At 38.5% G+C, this 22527-nt stretch overlaps 1 protein-coding gene across 1 annotated transcript in view; it reads right to left on the reverse strand.

The window, feature by feature from the left end:
- The window catches only part of LOC134608770 (dynein axonemal heavy chain 5-like), a 315738-nt gene that overhangs the window by 113113 nt on the left and 180098 nt on the right, over positions 1 to 22527 (reverse strand). The window contains exons 57-60 of the mRNA XM_063451865.1: positions 9543 to 10207; positions 7081 to 7361; positions 4238 to 4453; positions 1861 to 2028 (exon numbers count right to left, since the gene is read on the reverse strand). Coding sequence (XP_063307935.1) covers positions 1861 to 2028; positions 4238 to 4453; positions 7081 to 7361; positions 9543 to 10207 — 1330 coding nt within the window. The remainder of the gene's footprint in view (positions 1 to 1860; positions 2029 to 4237; positions 4454 to 7080; positions 7362 to 9542; positions 10208 to 22527) is intronic.

Raw genomic sequence — 22527 nt, forward strand, 5'->3', positions numbered from 1 at the left:
CTTTGGCCATCTGAGGAGTGGCCACTTGGAAGTGTCCCTAGAGGCAATGTAAACACTGCCTTTTCTATGAAAAGGCAGTGTTTGCATGAAAACGCCTGCATATAATGATTATACTCACCAGAACAACTACAATAAGCTGTAGTTGTTCTGGCGACTATAGTGTCTCTTTAAGATACATAACTAATATATAATAAGGAAAATTACATGCTTTTACAAAATTGGAATAAAATAGATTTTACAAATATAATGTCAAAGAGATACTTGCCAGGCAGTATTTTTCAAATAGGATATTTTCAAAAATATTGCTACATCTAAAAATAATAATGAAGATTTTGGAACCAGTAAACATCTCAAAATTGGTTGTCCAAAAAGAAAAATCATTTTCTTTCATTTTAAAATTCAACTAGGGCCAATTAGTCTACCTTCATAATACCCCTGCTAATCAATCAGGAGGATACATTTAGAATCTAGCATTTGGGTGAGATGCAGGTCTATAAATATACAATTGAATGAAGTGTGACATAATATAACAAAATGGAAAAGAAAAGTAATACAGAAAGCTAATTAACTAAAGGAAGCTTACCAAGTCTCCAACAATCTAATTATTTCAGACAAGTTTTTAGTAATGAGTGGATCTGGCATTTCTCAATGGCTAATGCCAGCATCTTATAACAGTGATGATAGCTATAAATAGTTGTCAAAACTTATATTGCATATATAATACAGCAAGTTGAGACTGACTCAAAATTTGACTAATTTAAAATGCTATAAAAAAGTGTGAGAAAAATACAAAAAGCACCACCCAGCAGACAATACATGCTTCAAATTAAAATGTTGAAAACAAAAACTACTAATAAACCATCACCTCCCTTAATTAAGATGCAGCAAAGTTAATATTGACATAAACAGGCAGAAAGGGGCTGTAGTTGCCCCCCATTAAATCAGCCTACTTGAATTTGAGGGAGTGGGGCATATTAAAGGAACACTGTAGCGTAAGGAATACAAATCTGTATTCCTAATGATATAATGTCCCTGTCTAGGGTAATATTAGGTATGTCCCCACCTGGCATATAATGGGTTAAAAATAATTTTTGACTCACATTGTTCCAGCATCAAGACTCCCTTGACACTGCTTAGTGCTCCTCACCCAGTAAGGTCCCCGAGGCAGAGCCCTCTCCAAAATAGTCCAATCCAATGCTGCTCATAGAGGAGCATTGTGGACATAAAGTGGGGTGCGCGTTGTGCAAGCAGTCAAGCTTAATCATTGAATCAATTCAAGTTTCACTGACAGCCAATAGAGGTAAAACGTAACCTTAACATAAACATTGCAGTTTCTCAAAAACTACAAAGTTTAACAGGAGTGGGGACAGTATAGCTAAGAAATGACAAGTATACACATAGACATAATGCTGCTCGTATTGCTACCCACACTAATACACACACATACTGCTGCCCAAATCGTCCCCATATACCATCCACACACATTTCTGCACTGATACTACCCACACTGTTAAACACACACTACTAAACAAGCTACTTCAGGTGCTGCTACCCACACTGTTATACACACACACTGTACACACACATACTGCTACCCACACTCAGTAGCACACTTCCCAGTGGTGGAGGGGGACAGTCCACCCTGGGTGACAAACAGCAGGGGATTCACAGCACAAACCCTCCCTCCAGAGTAGACACCTGCCAACAGTGTATTTAAACAGCTGGCCAGTCAGTACAAAGACTGGTAACAGCAGCACTCCACAGAACCCCAGGTATGAGGTTCCACTCCAGCTCTCCCTCTCAGGGTAAAATTGTAGATTCAGTATATCCAGTTAGGAGACACATGGAAAAGAAACTTACCTTAAGTGGAAGAACTTCTTTGTTAATCCCATAGAAGTATGCCATTGCTTGTGTCCAAGAGCACAAGCCAGCTACATTGCCACACACTTTTTTAGCAGACTCCAGGTTATAATCTTCCATATCCAAGTAAGGTTCAAGCAGATCAACAACCTCTCCTGTGATCGAGTCCTGAAATGGCATTGAATTGAGAAATGACTATTAGATAACACATTTCCACAAGCAACATACACAGATGGGTTACTGCAGTTCATTGCGGTAACACCTATGACTCTATGGATCAGCTGGGAATTTTAGTTCAGTAACATCTGGAGCAGTTCCTGTTAGCTCCAATGCTTCACAGGTGAACATATCTCCTCTACATCTTTTTAAATTCAGAAAAAATGGTGACATTTGAAAATATATATATTTAGAAAATTCAAAATAAGTTAATATATATATATATAATATAATATAATATATATACACACACGCATACATATATATAAATTATAATATATACACACACGCATACATATATATAAATTATAATATATACACACACGCATACATATATATAATATAATATATATACACACACACGCATACATATATGTATACGATAGTAAATTAATATTATTATTATTATTATTAGTTATTCACTAAACTGAGAATGTATGGTGAATTCAAAGTGAATTTCAGATTTAAGGTTAATGTAGTAGAACTGGAACAATTATTAAGTCATCTATGTGTTCAGTTATTATTATTATTATTATTATTATTATTATTATTGCAATTTATATAGCTCCAACAGATTCCGTAGCGCTTTACACTATTTTGAGAGGGTGGGACGGGGACGTAACAAAATATAGGACAATTACAAGAAAACTTACAGGAACAATAGGTTGAAGAGGACCCTGCTCAAACGAGCTTACAGTCTATAGGAGGTGGGGTGTAAAACAGAATAGGACAGGAAATATCAAGTAGGAGTGAAGCAGAGCTGGAGGAGAGAGCAAAGCACTGTCCCATAGGAGAGCAAGAGACAGGTATGTAAGGGAGAGATTACTCTGGGAGGCCATACGCTTTCCTGAAGAGATGGGATTTAAGGCCCTTCTTAAATGATTGAAGACTAGGGGAGAGTCTGATGGCGGTAGGCAAGCTATTCAGCTGCTCTGGTCTTAAATTTTAAATTCACTTTGATTTCACCTTGGATACTCACTTTAGTAAATAATGCTGTAAAAAAAAAGCTGAATCTAACCACATCATGAAAAAATCATTACACAGTTAAAGCTGCTTTTAACTGAAGGATCCATTCTGTTCTTTATGCAATGATGCTTTATGACTACTGCCTCCTAGTGGTTATTCTAGAGCAAACAGTAGCAATTGCACTTCTATGTCATGGCCTTCCTTTGCAAACGTTTCCACTTTTCTCAGCCATAACGTTTTTAGAATATTGCTAATATAGATTTAATAGCAGGGTTAACATAAACTTCAGTAATAATGTAGTCATTTGCAAGGTTAATTAAATTAAATGAGAGCTTCCAATTCTCTAAAAGCTTTAGCCTGGGAGCGGCGCCTAGCAGATCCCAGGGAAGGAGTCAAACTGTTCTAAAATGGTTTGACTACTTACAATGGGCTGGCACTACACACTCCTGACACCATAACCACTACAGCACGCTGAAGTGTTTCTTTAATTCAAGCTTGATGATGTCTTGCTAACCCTAAAGAGGGTGGCAATAAGTAACACTTTTTTTTTCAAATAAATATTTATACTTAATATGTAACGTCATTTTTTTATTTATCTCCACATATTTTGTGTTTTCTTGCATGCCCTTTGTGCCATGAAACTGATATGAAGAAGCAAGAAACAATGACTAACCAGATATAATGGCAGTCCTTTGACTAAGAAGCAGGAGATTACCATATACTGTCTACTAGATATAATGGCAGTCCCTTGACTAAGAAGCAGAAGATTACCATATACTGTCTACCAGTTATAATGGCAGTCCCTTGACTAAGAAGTAGGAGATTACCATATACTGTCTACCAGATATAATGGCAGTCCCTTGACTAAGAAGCAGGAGATTACCATATACTGTCTACCAGATATAATGGCAGTCCCTTGACTAAGAAGCAGAGGATTACTATATACTGTCTACCAGATATAATGGCAGTCCTTTGGCTCAGAATCAGAAGATTACTATATACTGTCTACAAGATATAATGGCAGTCCATTAACTAAGAAGCAGGAGATTACCATATACTGTCTACCAGATATAATGGCAGTCCCTTGACTAAGAAGCAGTGGATTACTATATACTGTCTACCAGATATAATGGCAGTCCTTTGACTAAGAAGCAGCAGATTGCCATATACTGTCTACCAGATATAACATAAATACCTTTGGGAAAGTTAGCAGAGTGTTTAGAAACCCTGGGTAGTTCATTAATTTCAGAGCCTCTCCCCAGGATGGTTTCAGACATGGCCGTTCCGGATCAGCTGTTACTGAATCAATTTTCCTTTGAAATAGGAGTAGTACACAATCCATGATTCTCATAATTAAATGAGGAGGCCGTCCCAGTTTACGTACAGTTGCTATGTCAGCAGGCTTTATTGTCTGAAAAGAAATGCATTGTATTTACATCTTCAAGAAAATCCAATAAACAGCCAGAGGGGCATACAGAGAAATGTGTACAAATGTAGTTAATCAATTTACTTAACACAATGGTACATTTTGCACATATCTAACACTTCAGATCCATTTTTTTTTAACAATAACTTGGATACAAATCTAATATTTGCAAATTACCTTTGCTCAGCGGGAGAGTTGTTACGAATATCCTAAAAGTATGTTGCATTTTACATGTTCAGAAAATGCTTAGAATTTACAAAGAATTGAACGAGATTCCTAATGTTGCATAATCAGGAAATAAAAGAAAGGTTAAAACAGATGTAACTTTTTAGTATTTCATAAAGATTTAATCTTTATGAAATACTGATTAAGTCTGCATTGGAATTTCATTGAAAATCACTGAAATTCCAACGCAATCCAAAGCTATCATAAGACAAAATAAGGACTACTTTGCCTCATGGTAAAGCCTGAGGTTGACAAAAGGAGGAGCAATTTTGTCCAATCCAAACAGCCCTAACAAATGATGGCTGTGGTATTCAAGCGTTGTCTATAAAGGGTCCAATGGTTTGCATGTGGGAGAGTACAGCACTGACGTGGCTCGTGGCAACGAAAGCGACAAGAACTGAAGAAGACCTTTTGATTTAACATGACAGTGGCCGTAAGGGACAGTCAGAGGTAAGTAAAACTCCTCTCCCCTGCACCACGCGGCCACCTGACCCACACCAGATTTGTCAGTTTTGGTAGTGCTTGAGAAATATGCAAAGCTCCTAGAAACTGACAGATCCTCTTTAAGAACGTGTGCTATGGTTAGTTGCCACTGAAGAGGCTTAGCTTACTTGTGCCATTACAGAAAGACCTAGACATTTTGAATTTCAGACTTTTGCATATCAGAATATTTCCACCAACAAGAGTATCTCAGAAACAAAATGTCATACAGATCCATTCTGCATGAGAGACACACAAAACACAGACAACCATTTTAGCATATCTTTATCAGAATCCTGCATAGTAAGAAAGAGATCGTCAGAATTATCCTTTTAAAATTAGAGAAAACCCGGCAAATGCAAAACATCCAAAAGACAGAAAAACTCATAGTTCCACTTTTAATGAATGCACATGCATCTGTAAGAGACACATGTATTTGGCTCTCTTTGTTCCTTATCTATTCACTTCGCTGAGAAAATGCATTCAACTATCATTACATTTTCTCACTTTATATATTGCTTAATCAGCAAAATGTTGGTGATTGCATCTATGAGTCTACTGACCTGTCCCATTGACCTCTTCTAAAACTGTACAGCAAGAAAGTTATAAAATGCAGTCTAGCACTGGAAGTGATCAAACTCATGTTCAAACAATTGGCAATAAAAACATTCAAAAGTGAAAAAGTTAGAGAAACTCCAGACCCCTGAAGCACTTTAGCTTACTGAAGTGCTTTCTATGTAAAAAGTGTGACTTTTTATTATACAAAAAAGTGCAGATTTCAATAGAAATTGAATGTAAATATAAATGAACCTAGTTACACCACCGGCTGTCAAACACTCCCATTACTCCTGGTAGTTTAGCTCAGTGGAGCTAAAGTCAAGAAGCAGGCAACTGCCTTAAACATTAAAGAATGCTTGTATGCATGTTTTTTTCAGATATCTATTAAGTAGTGATTTACATATGTATATATATATAATTTATTTATTTATCGATTGTTATACAATATTTGGACAGTGGAGTAACACTTTAGGGGAGATGTCTTCTGAGAGAGTACACAATTACTCAAGGTAGGACATGTGTGCTACATTTGATTAGCCTCCTTAGAGAGTAACATTAAAAACAACGTGATAAAGTGAAAAAAGTCATTACATGCAAAATACAAACTGTAGTTCCATGTTTCCATTAAAGGAACACTATTGTCACCAAAAAAATATTAGCTTAATGATGAAGTTTTAGTGTATTCATCACGTCTAACTGTTCAATTCTCTGCCATTCAGGAGTTATATATCTTTTGTTTCTGTTTATGCAGCCCAAGCCTCACCTCCCCTGGCTGTGACTAACACAGCCTGCATAAAAATTGTTTCATTTTGAATCAGATGTTAACTTACTTTTAATGTTTTATCTCCTGCAAATCGAACTTTAATTACATACAGGAGGCTAAATTTAACAGAATTTGCCATAAAGGAAGTGTAAACATTAGATGACTCTTTACAGGAAGTGTTTAGTAAGGCTGTGTAAGTCACATGCAGGAAAGTGTACCTAGGGCTGCATAAGTGACAAGTGATTTAACTCCTAAATTTATTTATACACCAAAACTGTTTCATTAAGCTAATTTTTGTGACTATAGAATTCCTTTAAAATACAATATATGAGTGCAATAAAATAGTAAAATAGTTGTATTCCTTTATCTGTTGGATCGTAATTTATTTGAATAACTACCCAAATAGGGTCTGGTGGAAGTAGGTAAATTGCCCCCTGGGTTTAATAATTTGGGCGGCTGTATTTTTTTTGTGTGTGCAGTTTTACATATGGCTGCTAGGTGTTTAATACAATTTGAAATATCTAATAATTTTAAATTCCTAGCTGGGTTAGGTGTTCTTGAACAACTTCCATCTCTAGGTTTTTACCTCTAGCGCTGCCTCTGCTTCCGCCAAAGCAGGCCGGGCAACTTCAAGCTTCTCTTCAGCTGCAGCTTTGTCAATAGCGATTTCATCAACAATTGCTTGGGCCTTGTCTTTAACCTTTTGCACCTGCATCTTCACCTTTTCAGCGGCTTGAGCTTTCAAAGTAACTTCCTGTAAAACTCCATCTGCCTTCTTGGATGCAACAGCCAAGTCTTTCTCTTTAACTGCTAGCTCTATTGACAACTGATGCACAGAAACCTCTGCTTCCATCAACTTTGCAAGGCCTTAAGAAAAAGAAAACGTAAACAATCGTGCAGACTTACTGTTTTGTTATCCATTTGTGAACTGGTTATATACACAATAAGCTTGGTTTAAATCCAGTACCACAATTTACAACAGAACATTTCTATAATTCGAATAAAATAAAACATCAAAAATTACAGCAATGTAATAGAAAAGCATACAATGCATCTATGCTAAAGAATTCCTGTCAATTTCAAGAAAATGTAAATGTGCATGTGCATCACTTAAGCATTATTAAGACTCATTATTATTACTTATAAAGTGCCAATAAATTCAGCAGCATTGTACAATAGGTGGATTAATGGACAAATATTTGTAACCAGACGAGTTGGATGCACAAGAACAGAGGGTGTTGATGGCCCAGCTCAGTGAGCTTACATTAGAACGTTTTTGGCTACAAATAATAGGAAAATAGAAAGTTCTAATTGATACTTGCTTAATCTATGGGAGGAGGAAAGAGGTTTCCGCTATTTCCAATTCTTGCAGACATCTATAGATACAGACAGGGATGTATTTACCACAAGGCAAACAAGGCATTTGCCTAGGGCGGCACTTTCAGGGGGGGGCGCCAAAAAATGCCAGCCCAAGCTCCCAGACAAATGCCTTGTTTGCATGTTCTGGGGATGTCCACCTTTCTGTGAGTGAGTGAGTGAGTGAGTGTAGCTGTCAGTGTGTGTCTGTGAGTGAGAATGGGTGTGCCTGTAAGTGTGTGTCAGTGTGTGTATGTCATTTTATGTGTATCTGAGAGTGTGTGCCTGTCAGTGAGTGGGTGTGTCAATGTGTGTCAGTGAAAGTGTGTCTTGTCTATACAGTGTGTGCCAATGACTGTAAGTGTGTGCCAATGACTGTGTATCTGTCAGTGAGTGTATATCAGTGCATTTATCAATGAGGGCATGTGTCTGTCAGTCAGTCAAAAAATGTCCTTCACAAGAATTGGGGGGGCAAATTTAGATTTTGGGGGTGCCTGAATTTAGTCGTGCCTAGGGCAGCACAAATACAAAATACACCACTGGATACAGAATTCATCTTTGGCAGAACAATTTGTTTTTCTGAAGTGCTAACTTCAATAAAATAAAATAAAAAATACAACTAGTGAGGCATAATGGGCTAATATTAATTTTGCCTTGCTTTGTAATACAAAATAAAAGTAAAATATGTATGCATAAATATACAAGAAATCCTGTTTCCACAACTATGCTAGAATTCCCAGCTTGACATGCAAATGTGCACAGGCAGGCATCTTTTATCAGATGTAGGTTTAACTCTGAAATACAAGTATAGGATTCTGAATATTGACAAAGCAATGATTTAAAAAAAAAAAACTGGTCCCCTCCTTGTATAATAATTAGAGCCCTCACATGTCACCTATAAGTGGGGACTGTGAAGACATTTACTAAGTAGCCACCACAAGACTTATGCACAGCGAAACATTCTTGTTGTGCAGAATAGTTATTTTCGAAGATAGAACCTTTTTCAGGACACCTAATTGAGTTGGATGTTAGTTTGGCTTGGCTGAATGTCAAATTGTGCAGTGTGCTGTAAAATATATACATGATATAATATTATGTACATATTTTGCACAACACTGATAAGAGCATTTCCCCTCCATTTGGTTCACAGATCAAGTGAGAAAATGTTTTTGGCGCCCAATGTAGAATATTGCCACCCCCACCATTTGAATATATTCGTATGTTTGGCATTTCTAAGTTGGTAAGTCGGGCATATTTCAACTCAAAAATCCAGAATTCTGCCGAACAACCAATTGGTCAAATCCTACCAAATTGCAGTTTGGTCTGAAACTAATCTTCAAGCCTGGCTCACTAACTGGCACACTAACCATGGGTGTGGGTAATTGGAATATTAGGTTGTTTTTTTTTGTATTTTTTTTTAATCACACCTAACCACTGGCCATAGGTGAAGGAAGGGGGGGTGAACAGTGGCCTGTCCACCTAATATTATTTAATAAAAAATTCCCACCCAATGCCCAAATAGCATGAACTGCATGGTCCCGTACATCCCTGGACGGTTTGACTGCATTTGGTAAGGACCAATTGGGAGTTTAGTGAATTACCCTATATATGACAAATTTAGGAAAAGAAGGCTTAGGGGGGTTAAAACATGTTGGGGTTTTTACTTTAGTACAAATAAAATAAATATTGTACCTGTTTTCATACGATCAGCAAGATTTCCAACATTTTCAAATTTCTCGCTGTAAATGGATTTGTAGCCACCCAAGAATGAAAGATATGACTTTGGGGTGACATATGTTTGTCGCCTGTATCGTTCAAAATACTCAACACATTTTTCTGCTACAATGTCCTGAAATGTTCCCATTGTGTTAACAACACTATGCTTCACCTCATCCGTGCATTCAATTTTATATGAGGCCAAAAAGTGATGGGCCACTGCAACCAAGGCATCTTTTGGCCAACGCTGGAACCAGTCCATGGTACAGCCCGAGATCAGACCAGGGAATTTCAGTGCTCTTGTTCTGAATTTCTCTCCAACAGGAGAAAAGCACAGCACCACATGTAAATTGCTTCGAACACGGGAAAGGAAGTAGTCATAGAGGTTTTCAGTAGTGGGTGCCCGTCGGGGATATTCTTTCTTCATGACGGGAATTAGATCTTGCGTGATTTCATCGATTTCATCTCGTGCAAACAAGTTGGACACCTCTCCCGATGCCAAGACATTATTCATATACTCTAGGAATGATTCGTCTTTGATTTCATTATCTGTAAATATGAAAGTAACTCCTTTTCCTTTCTGACCAGCAGTACGATAGAGGAGTTTTAGGTCATCCATCAGGTTATTTATCCCATAGGTCCTGTGGTAAAATAGACAAGAGTACATATTTGTATAAGGAAATATGAGGACCACTTTTTTGATTTCAAGCACAAAATTAATTCTGCGAATGGATGTATTCTAGTTACCTGCAGCATTTCTTTTATGGTAAATAGTGGGGCATAGAGATTGATTAGAAATACTTGTTTGTATGCAAATGCAACAGTCTATAACATTATTGTCTTGTTTTAATACGTACTCCAAATGTTTCAACAGTGTAGGAAACTTTCCGATTGATTTATCTACATTAATTCCCATAGACTATCATGGTGACTTCTATAGATAAATAATGTGGAACGTTTTTCTAACAGTATTGAATAATTTGGAAAGCTTAAATCAGTACCTATTAACTCAATGCAACACTGGGCCAACAATGTTTCTGTTTCTTTACTCTTCAATATTTCTACGGTACTCTTAGCTCATACATGTGCTAGATGCCAAGAAGAAAGTTGAATTTTCTTTTTGTGTATCATAATGTATTTCTTTCTTAATTCCTTACCAATAGAATTTCCTTACTATAACTGATACGAGTACTAGGACATAGACATTGGGTATTTTTGATAATGTTACTTTCTATTGGACTTTTAATATCACATTATTTAATAAGCACATTTCAGAGCCATGATATCACAACCGCTTCCAATCTAAACTGTTTTATTAGTCTCTACTTGAAATAACCTTTTTCTGTGATTCGAGTAATACATTTCTCTGTAAGGGAAAAACTGCGAAACTCTTTTTCTTTTTTTAAATCCAAAGGACTGGGACCAACTAGAAAGCACTTCAGCAGCGCTCCCAACATGGATGGCCCATTATAGGCATTTCCACCTCAGCCCCTCCCCCCTCCGGTCTGATAGTATACCTATAGTGATGGGAGGGAGATATAGTATTATATTTATTTAAAATAATAAAATGTTTGAGTGAAAACTGTTTTTGGTTAGAATAACCCTACCTACCCTAGTCCCCCTACATTAACTTAAAAAAACAGAATTAAAAAAAAGTTAAAACCTATCTTCATTTAAGCAATGAGGCCAAGTTCTCCCCTCAGCCTGATCCTCCTCCACTGACATCACTGCCCCTCGTTGGACAGGGAGAGATGCAGGGTGAGTACGAGCCATCTTTGGATGCTTGTTGCCAGCATGTTGTGTGCTGACAGAAGATATCCCATATTTACAGAACTGACATTAGCCAGCCCAAAACTCTTGTTCCCGGCTGGGAAATTACGCCTCAAAGATGCTGTCAGAGTTGGAGTTACACCTCCGACAGCAAAGGGGTTAAATTCATAGAGAAATTCTACACACACACACTCCTGGTAGTCATGGAGCTTAGAGTAACCATTTAAGTTAGGTTAAGTTAAGGGCCATGCATACAATAAATTACATTTTCCATTTTATATCTGCCAACTAAGAAGATGCTACTGTCTTGCTTGAAATTAAAGGTCATTCCTGTACCATAAAATATATAATGTTTTTGTACATATCCCATACAGGCAACTACCATTTCTCTAAATGTTATTAAAAATTAACCCTATTTATGCTCAGACAGAAAAGCTGCATTTCAAGATAGGCTAATGCATTGCTTTCCATCATAAACAGGTTCTGTCACTAGCATGTTTGTTTTCCCATATGAACACTAACTAGATGTATCTGGGTCCTTTTATTCTGTCACTGCTAGTAAAGAGGAGAATGTGTCAAAATGTTCTTCTGGTGGTAACAAATGTACCTAAACCTGTAGACTTAGCTAAGGTGTTAATAATGACATCATCTCTGGTTAATGTCATTGACAATGATGTCGAGTTCTGAAATGTGAATTTTTAGCCCGCAGAGTGTTTTGTTCTGAACAGAAGTGACTGGGTTTCATGTGTGTTTTCCAAAGTGTCTCAGCATGATTGCAACGCTTAGAAAGATGAACTAGACAATACTGCAGGGACATGGCACAATCAATACTGCACTTTCTACAGTTTTGGAAGTACAGATAGATAAAGTATAAATCTTATTACAGAACTGATCTCATATACTTAGACCTGTCTGAATTCATTTTAAAAAGGCATCAATCAAAAAGATATATGTTCCATAGCTACTGTTAATTCACAGGTCTAATGTGTGAAATTGTTTTTTTTTTTTTACAGATCTTTGACTGATCAATATTGGCTAAATATGAAAAAGGTGAAAATTAGGTTTATGCTGACAGCACGGTGGGCAGATACAATCTAACCCCTAGTACTGGTATGTGAAGCTTATCAGAACAAGGCCGCACAAAGAATACATTTACTAAGATGGCTACAAAGTAAAACAGTCATTTGATATTATTTCACCCATTAATGTTATGGAGGTAAATTTCTCTAGATCGTATACACGTTAGTCCAAATGATGGTAGTGACCACTTTTGGCCAACATATGATTTCCCTGTGAAGTTTCTAGGCATGCAACAGATATTTTGAAGCATATGCATGCACAGCACATTGAATTAGGGAGAAAATGGCCATATACATTTTAAGTAAAAAAAGATACTAATTTATAAAATGAAACACATAATACTCCAGTGATAACTACGTATACTGAGGCAGTCATGATTTGTATCTTTTAAAACATTAAAAAAGCTAATGCAGACGTATGCAACACTCTGGACACACCTGGCACATCCTTTCCACACACCCTAATTTGAAGCAATTTATATTAAAGGGACACTCCAGGCACCCAGACCACGTCTGCCCATTGGAGTGGTCTGGGTGCCAACTCCCACTACCCTTAACCCTGCAAGTGTAATTATTGCAGTTTTTATAAACTGCAATAATTACCTTGCAAGGTTAAGTCCTCCTCTAGTGGCTATCTACCAGACAGCCACTAGAGGGACTTCCGTGTTCTTAGAACACGAAAAGTGTTTTAAGCGACACTGAACGTCCTCACGCTATGTGAGGACCTCCAGCGTCACCGAAATCCCCATAGGAAAGCATTGAATAATTGAATAATGCTTTCCCATGGAGAGGTCTAATGCGTGCGTGCGGCGGGGGAGGACAGTAGGCGGTAGGGAGAGTAGGGACATCAGTGCTGGACTCTAGTAAGTCACTGAAAGGGTTTTAACCCCTTCAGCAACTTGGGATGGGGGAGAGAGGGAGGGAGGGGGGCACTGCAGGATCCTGGAGAGTCCCTTTAATTTACAAAATATGGCACTAGGTAATAATTACATTATAATAATTAGGTAATCCTATAGTGCCTCAGATGTGTGCCTATCCTAGTGTGCACATAAGCCATAACTTCTACAGCATAAGGCAATTTATTGATACGTCTACACTTAAGACCAGGCTTCCCCAAACTCCGGTCCTCCAGATGTTGCTGAACGACAACTCCCATGATTCTATGAATGAAACAGATAGGCTGAGAATCATGGGAGTTGTAGTTCAGCAACATCTAGAGGGCCGGAGTTTGGGGAAGCCTGCTTAAGACCTTGAAGGCACCCACAAATGTAATTTCAGTAACATGTCACAAACTCTTTTTAATCTAGTTGTTTTGTGCAATGCACGTGACAATAAGGAAAATGAATGAACCACATATTTCAATTTGGGAAACTATGATAACGCTATCAGATAATGCAACATCCCAAGATTAAGGACATAATTATTCCAAAAAATGTTTTGATTTAAATCTCATTGGGAAAATGGCCTATTCCTAAACACTAATATTTGAGTTCAGCGAAGTCTCCCGAGTAAAACAGTACCCCCTATGTACAGGTTTTTCTGGTGTCTTGGAGAGTTACAGGGTCAAATATAGTGCTTGCGAATTAAATTCTCTGCACTTTCTCCCTGTGTTGTCAGGCATGTCCATCAAATTTTAATTAATCCAATGACATAATTATGTTAAAAAATTACTTAAATATACATGTAGAGGGGGCGTGGCCTAACTACAGAAGCGGACGGTCGCAGGTCTGCTGAGCTGCGGGCCTGACAACGGGAGAAATCCACTAAAATCCCTTATAATCGAACCAAACGCGACCCGAACAGCCCCAGCTGCTTCACCTAACGAGATGGGGCGGAAAGCGAAAAAAATTAAGCCTGAAAAAATCAAGCCGGGCACACATATTGGTGAGCTATGGCGGAAGGCCCAAGAAGCCTCTATCCCTAACATGGCGTCCCTCCATGGGGAATGCTCAGACTTCTACAGTGATTCCTCAGATGAGGCAGAAGAGGAGCTTACACAGGCCGCACTCAAATCGCCTCCGACCCGACAACAGCCCCCTCCACCTGCCGCTGCCCCTACCCCAGTGAGCATGGAGGCCATCAGAGACTTAATGGCAGACCACCATAAAAAAATATCGGCGGAAGTGGCCTCCATTCGAGACACTCTGACGGGCCTCAGCGGAAGACTCGGGTCTGTGGAGCACACCACGCAAACCCAAGACGCACAAATCAGGGAACTACAGCAGGAGGTTAGAGCGCTGCGGAACCTGTCTACGCAGAATGACCTACGATATGCCGAGATGGAGGATAAGCGTCGGCTGAAGCACCTCAAGATCAGAGGCATAGCAGTCTCTATAACGGACTCTGAACTGCCCCATTTTGTACGAAGACTCCTCACGGTACTACTCAACCCAAAGCAAGCCAAAGCGGTGGCGCTGGATGAAATGTTCTGCATCCCAAAACCTGCTAAGGCCCCAGAATCAGCCACACGGGATGTAATCCTGCAGTTTCAGGCTCAAAAAGACAGATCCGCAGTCCTGACAGCAGCCAGGGCCCAATCGACCTACCCTTTCGAGGGCATGACGTTAACGTTTTATGCGGACCTCTCGGGGGCAACGTTGGCCTGGAGGAGATCCCTGCACCAGCTCACATCACTCCTACGGGAGCAACACATCAAATACCGCTGGGGCCCAGCTCACACCCTGCTGATTATGAAGGGCGACGATACGCACAAACTACACAGCCTGCAAGAGGCGCCGGCGATCCTGGGGCTGCTCGGCCTCCCTCCGAACATACCAACCCAGCCAGCACCCAGGGACAGATGTCCGAACCCCCCAAGTTGGGAAACTGCCAGCACCGTTGACTTTGTGCCCAGAAGACAGGCCGGAACCACCGCCACTGCCACAACCTGAAGGACAATTCGGGACTATGTGAGTTCCTGGGACATTGCCCCACCATAAAGGACTGCATTTAAAAAGACTGCCACACATTACCCCGCTTTACCCAACCGACTAACCTAATTGTTTGCACCTCACCGATATGTTTATGTCACCAGAGTTTTAGGTGGTGATGGTGTCATCTCGTCATAACCGAGTACTTCCACTGAGCTTGTCACTGGGACCAGCTTGCGCCTCCCTTTGGCGCTAGACGAACTCACTCACCCCCTGACACAAAAGGCAGCATCCTGCCAACTTGCTATGATGCGCACGGCCCAACTCTGTCCTGATAAGGTTCACGACATGGACACACCATATACTGCACAACTGAAGTGCAAAACTTAAGGGAAAGGAAAAGATATAACACGACAGGTGCAGGGGAGATGGAGAGAGAGGGGAAAGAATACATAGGATATAATGTGACATAGACACTTGAACCCCTAGCTCTACCCTCGTGCAAGTGTAGTTTATTCTTTTATTATCTGTTTTTTTAGACTGTTCTCACAATGCCTACCGAATGCAACTTAGGATGTAAGCTCAAACCTTAGTCACTTTCTGTATTAAACTCGACCTAACCGACACGACGACTAACAGAAACAACTACTAAGCATAGTTCTTGATATATTTACGGGAGATTCTCCCAGACGTAACCTGACTAATGCGTAGACTACGCTTTCAGAGCTTTTCAGCATAACGGCCACACAAGCCGATCGTACCTCCCTTTATAGTTTTTATACGACCTATTAATCTTAACCGTTTAGGCAAACATGGGACACGTAGCGTAGACTGACTGCCCTACTAACCACACTTTTCGGGACTGTCTACCCAAAATGGCCCATGTGAGGGGTTGGCTGATCCAGGACGGGAACTGGTATTACCGTCAGGGTAACATTGGCGGACATTCCAGTCCCAAGAAAAAACTCACATTGTTTATAAATTGTTTATAATTTGTTATATTGTGTTTATTTAGACGTGCTACCACTTTTATACCTAGCAGCCTAATGCCTGAGGCCACATCCATACACTAGGCGACAGCCGATACTAGAGAGAGACCTACAGCCTTTACTACTTACTATACTTGCTCACAGCTCGGCAATAGCTTGCAACCCAAAATTGTATTACAATATGCATCTTTACCCTGATCACACTATTCACTGCATAGATAAGCTCGATCAAAACGTTGAGCATGTATTTCTCTGCCTACCTAACACAGTTAGGAAGAAATTCTCTGCAATATCCTACACTTTAATTACCTGCCTTGTTTTCCATGCAGACTTGTATGTGCCAGCTTTCATTATACAGCGATAGTGTTCAGCTAAGTAAACCTGACTCATCTACATATTTCACTACATGGCAGTCAATGTTCATCAATATTCATCAATGTTAAGCTTGTTATACTGTTTGTCTCTCAAAAAAAAAAAAAAATGTGCACGTACTCCTGCCACTGCTCAATTTATGTGACTACATATGTACGCTGCTGTGGCGTTTGAAATGTTGTTTACCCACTTGCACAACAAAAATAAAGAATTTGAAAAAAAAAAATATACACGTAGAATTTTAATTATATGCATTTATAGGTATTTAAATTCTACGTGTATACTAATGTAATCTTTTATGTAATTACATGTATTTATCTATATATATATATTTGCGGTTATTTGTATTTTATATATATATAGAATGTCATTCTAAGTGTATTTTTGTTACCAATATATATATATTAATAACAAAATACAGTTAGAATGAAATTACATATGAATTTATAATTTATTTAAAATTTTGTTTCAATATTTTATTTATTTATTTAATTATTTTATTTATTTATTTATTATTGTAATTATACGTATACATATATAATATATGTGTATATATCTATTATATATATAATATATATACATATTATATATATGTAACGTCATTCTAAGTGTATTTTAATACTAATATATATAATAATATTAATATTAAAATACATTACGTATGACGTTACATATATATAATATGTATATATATTATATATATATATAATATATATACATATATTATATATATAAAAATACTTTTAATTTAATTTTACACTTGTCTAATATATTTTTTTACACTACCTACCAGCAGGGGGACTGTCTAATATTTCAGACAGTCCCCCTGCTGGCAGATCCACAGCCAGCTATAGGGGGCCATGTGATCGCTCTTTGAGAGCGATCACATGGCCCCCGGGGGCCTGATTTTCCAGGGGAGGGCTGCCTGGGCTGTCAGGCAGCCCTCCAGAAGAGGATCGCGGCGGAGGTGAGTAGATCTGCAAGCCAGGGGCTGCAAGCCGTTACGGCGTTCTATGCTGCCGAAACGGCTTTAAAGCCCTTTAAAGCCGCAACGTCATAGAACGCCGTAACGGCCGATCTTCTGGAATAAAAGGGAATCAAGACATGTCACACATGTCATGTGTCCTTAAGGGGTTAAGCATGGGATATTTTTTTTTTTTTTTTTTCCAAAAAATGAAAACTTAAATGGGATACAGGAAAAAAAGGGGAAAGAGGTTACGTTGTACTGAAACAGCCAAATGTCAATATATCATTAATAACATGTGACATTGTCTCTAACACTTTTTATTTTCTAAACACCGTCAGGAACCAAGGTAGTGGTCCTTAGGCTTGGCCATTCAAGTAAATCTTTTCAGCTCGTTTGAAACCTGTATGTACTATCTAAGACTGAATCATTTAGTTACGGTTCAATGAAAAGTATAACCTATTTACAAAGATTGAGCAGTATGAACAATTGGTATAGTATACAGATCTACCTGTACCTGTGCTTACTTTTAACATTTCATCTACCTTTGCCCAATATATTTTAGTCTTGGGCATGTCCACCAGATATGTAAGGTGTTACCTGGGATTTCTTGGCATCTCCAGCATTTATTGTCTGGTGTATGGTACATTTTGGCTATTTTGTCTGGTGTCAAGTACCACCTGTATAATATTTTCCTTGAGATCTCTAAGTGTGAGGTGCAAGATTACAGGCCTTTAAATGCTGCAAAGGCCTTTTTCCATGTGGGGTGTTGACTCTTTCCTTATATCCTTGTGCCATTCTTTTTGAAAGGGCCAAAATGGGTCTTGGGGTTCCTCTATAAGTGTGGTGTAGTAGAATGAGAGTATTGTCTTCTGCTTTTGTACATTTAGGCACATGGGTCATTTGTGTGGGATTGCCCTCCCACCCCCCATGGGTTTTCTCAATCCTAAATGTATGGTGTAGTTGCATATATGAGAATTGGGCGTTGTGTGGGAGGTAGTATTGATACCTCAAGTCTTGGAAGCTTCTAATGACACCCTGTAGGGTCACATGGTGTACATGAGTCACGCCATGCTTTGTCCAAAGTCTGAAGTTAAATGTGGGGTTTAGAAGGAATATGGTTTTCAGTGGAGTCACTGGGGACCATTTAGTAGGCGAACAGACTCTGTGTCTATTTGTATCCCGTATGGATAACAACCGTTTGGTGGCAGGAAGCATTTGGCATGGGGAGGGTCTTAACACTTTGGGTATACAGAGAAATTGTGATAGGTGTGCTCCGTCTAAGCCTTGTGATTCCAGGTCCACCCACTGAGGGGTGTAGGTCAGGGAGTGACATGTGAGGATGTTGGTCATTTGCGTGGCTCTGTAGTATTCCCTCACGTTGGTGAATCCCAGCCTTCCTTCCTGTACTTTGCGAGATAGAAGCCTCCAGGGCACTCTCGTTTTTTTTTGTTTTGCCAGCTAAACCGCACCAGTGTTGTCTGGAAGGACTTAAGAAACTTTAAAGGGACCGGTATTTGTAGCGTGCGAAATAGATACAGAATTTTAGGTAGGATTACCATTTTGATTGACGCACATCTACCCTTCCCATGTCTTTAATGTCTTGTCTATCTCTATGTGCAGTTTTTGATAGTTCATCTTAAACAAGGCATTCGGTGATTTTGTCAGTTTGATGCCTAAAAAAGTGAGGTAATCCTGTCGCCAGTCAAAATTAAATGCCTGTTTAAGTCTCCCTATTGTACGGTCGTCAATACCTATACCCATCGCTTGGGTTTTCATGACGTTTAGCTTGTAGGATGATTGTTAGCTGTATTGATGTAGTTCTTTTTTAAGGTTGGGGAGGGAAATGGTTGGTTGGGATAGTGTCAAGAGAACATCGTCAGCGAATAAATTGAGTTTGTATTCATTCTGCCTATCTGCATGCTGTAAATATTTGTGTTCCGTCTTATAGCTTCTGCTAGTGGTTCTAGTGCGAGTTCATAGAGTAGTGGAGACAGAGGGCAGCCCTGCCGCGTGCCATTTGTAATGTTAAATGGGTCTGACAAGAACCCTGAGATTGATACTGACGCATTTGGGAGGCTGTATAAGGCCTTAATAGCTGTCAAATACTTTTGCAGGAAGTCAAATTCAGTCTGTCGAACGCTTTTTCAGCGTCTAAGGAAATTAACAGGCCTTGCGTCTGGTCTCTGTGTAGTGTCTGTACGATATCGATCACTTTCCTTGTGTTGTCTGGTCCTTGTCGCCTGGTACAAATCCCACTTGATGGTCGGTTACTATTGACGGCAGGATTGTCTGGAGTTGGGTGACTAAGATTTTGGCATATAATTTAGTATTCGAATTTAATAGCAATATCGGGCGAAAGTTCTGACAGTGAGTAGGTTGTTTGACTGGTTTTGGAAGCGTGATTACTCTTGCAGCTAGGAATTCCGAGGGGAAAGACCCCGTATGGGTCGCGTGGTTGAATGTCGTAGTGAGGTGTGGGGCTAAAAGGTGTTTGAATTTCGAGTAATATGTTTTTGTGTATTTGTGAAGTCTGCTAAAAAGAAACTATGGGGTTATTTCATATTCTGCTACATTCCATAACTGTTAAGCTTTATTACTAGCAATTAATCCAAATTCCACAAATAAGAAATGGTACAAAGTTTGAAAACTAAAGTAATCACAGTGCATGAACACTCCAATGACTTCCATAATGATTGATCTATGTCTAGACCTTAACCATTTTTATATTAGCTACAATTTTCTAATTATGTTTCTTGTTTAAATTCTTTCAATTGTACTAACTCTATTTCTGCTTAAAAAATAGATGTCATTTTATAATTTGCAAGATATAATTCTTTCTAAATACAAACTATTCCTTCAATTCACCTTCCCCCTGCACAAAAACACCAAGTACTACAGATGTTCAGCTAAAATCAAACACATTTTTGCATTAGAAAGAAACTGTCAATTTTCCTTTGTGCCAGGGGAAATGAAGACTAATATTCCTTTATAAAAGTTTGTCTGCTGACAATATGATTTGAAACACTATTGTTCCTTTGGACTGATGGAGTTTTGGGATCTAATACAATAGTGCATTCAAGATTCAAGACCCAAGGGCTACTGTAACTTTGCAGCGACAATGACGATTGAAAAACTAGCTACGAATAATTGGTGAACATGTATAGCTTCACTTTCCCAAGTTACTGGGACTGAATACAGTGGTTTTATTTTCTGCTGATTTGGTAACATTTTGCTGATCTCTATTCATGCAATTTTAAGTGAACTGTGACCTTTTGTCACTGCAGTACTTTGCACAGGATGCGAATTGCTCTGACAAAATCAGAACAAAATCCTAAGCACTGATCAAATTAACTTGAGGCTTGTAGAAGATCCTAAATAACTGAAAAATATCTACTCAATTTGCAGCCAAACCTTTAGCATGTGTTTAATATCATGAACATTACCTTGTTAATTAGATGTAAAAACAAGTATAAAAAAAAACTTATAGAAAACGGTACATGCAGTGATAACACCACAAATAAATCAATAAATGAATAAAAAAGAAGAGTAGCAGCTACACACCACTCTAGCGACTTAATGAGTTATATACTCAGAAATGGAAAATAGGGTGTGTGCGCTTAAGAATATAAAACTAGATAAATAGTATAAAAATTATCAAAAATAATTTATTAATTAAGTATAAAATAAATAAGCAAAGGACTAATTCCGATCACCACTATTATACCTTAACCGGACAATTAAATACAAAAATATCATAAAACAAAATAACAAAAAAATTAAATGACACCAAATGTATCCACAAACTAACTGCACTGAATGGCCGAAAAGATGGAATAACCTCAATATAAAGAATATATATATAGAGGTCCGATCACTAAGTGAAGGTAGGGTGGATACAAAAAAGCAAAAAAATTATATACCAATAAACACAATAGTAATAATAAGTGGGAAAAAATATATATCTGTCCTCGGTGTGGGCCCCCACCTGAGGTAGATATAACCAGAAGATGAATAAATGAAATATATAAAAATAAAAGACAAAAGACAAGAAACAATAATACTAAGTGAAATAAAATAAAATGAAAAACCAGTAATTGTCCGGAAGTCCTCCTTGGGTAGGCAGAATAAAGGTGATGTCGGGCGGATCAAAGAGCAACCAGATAAACCCTCGTTATGGGAACTCCAACTCTCTCACACTGCGGTCGGGATCTTCAAAAAAGACCACAGTGGAGGTGAAGCCGTGAAGATGAACAAAGTAGGTGCAGAGTGATACAGCAACCGCCCAGACAGCAACCAGCAGATAGAAACCGCGGTCGGTATTTTCAAAAAAGACTGCGGTATTCAGCCAAAGATGAAGACAGAACGTCAAACCCAGGGGAAATGGAAAGAAAGGAACAGCCAGCAGCCCACAGATCAACGCGTTTCGTCCCAAACTGTGGGACTTTATCAAGATCAGTACTTGTGCATAGATCACCACCCAGGGTTTAAATACCTGCTCAAGATAAAACCAGCAGGTGAACCCCCGGAGTGGATAATTATCAGTAATCAAGCTACATCAGTGAAACCTGTTAAACATAGAACATGTGCTAATGATACATACACTAAACTGACAGTTTAACACACAGGTAAAAAGTTTAACAAATTAGTTCCACACAATCTGATTTAACATTAGCGTATAAACAAAAATTTAGCGAGTTATTTCCACACAATCTGGTTTAATATTAACATATAAAGCTCCATTAAAACTATACACATAATATAAAAGAAATTTATAATAAATTCTATTAGACAGCAAAAATCTAGGTCAGAGGAAAAAAAACATCTCCATACAAAGAGAATGCAGTGCAGATGCCCCCTATATTATTCTTACATCTCAATAATATAGCTATATAATTTTCCTCAATGGACCAACTA

The sequence above is a fragment of the Pelobates fuscus genome, chromosome 4 (assembly GCF_036172605.1).
Source record: "Pelobates fuscus isolate aPelFus1 chromosome 4, aPelFus1.pri, whole genome shotgun sequence".
Taxonomy (NCBI): domain Eukaryota; kingdom Metazoa; phylum Chordata; class Amphibia; order Anura; family Pelobatidae; genus Pelobates; species Pelobates fuscus.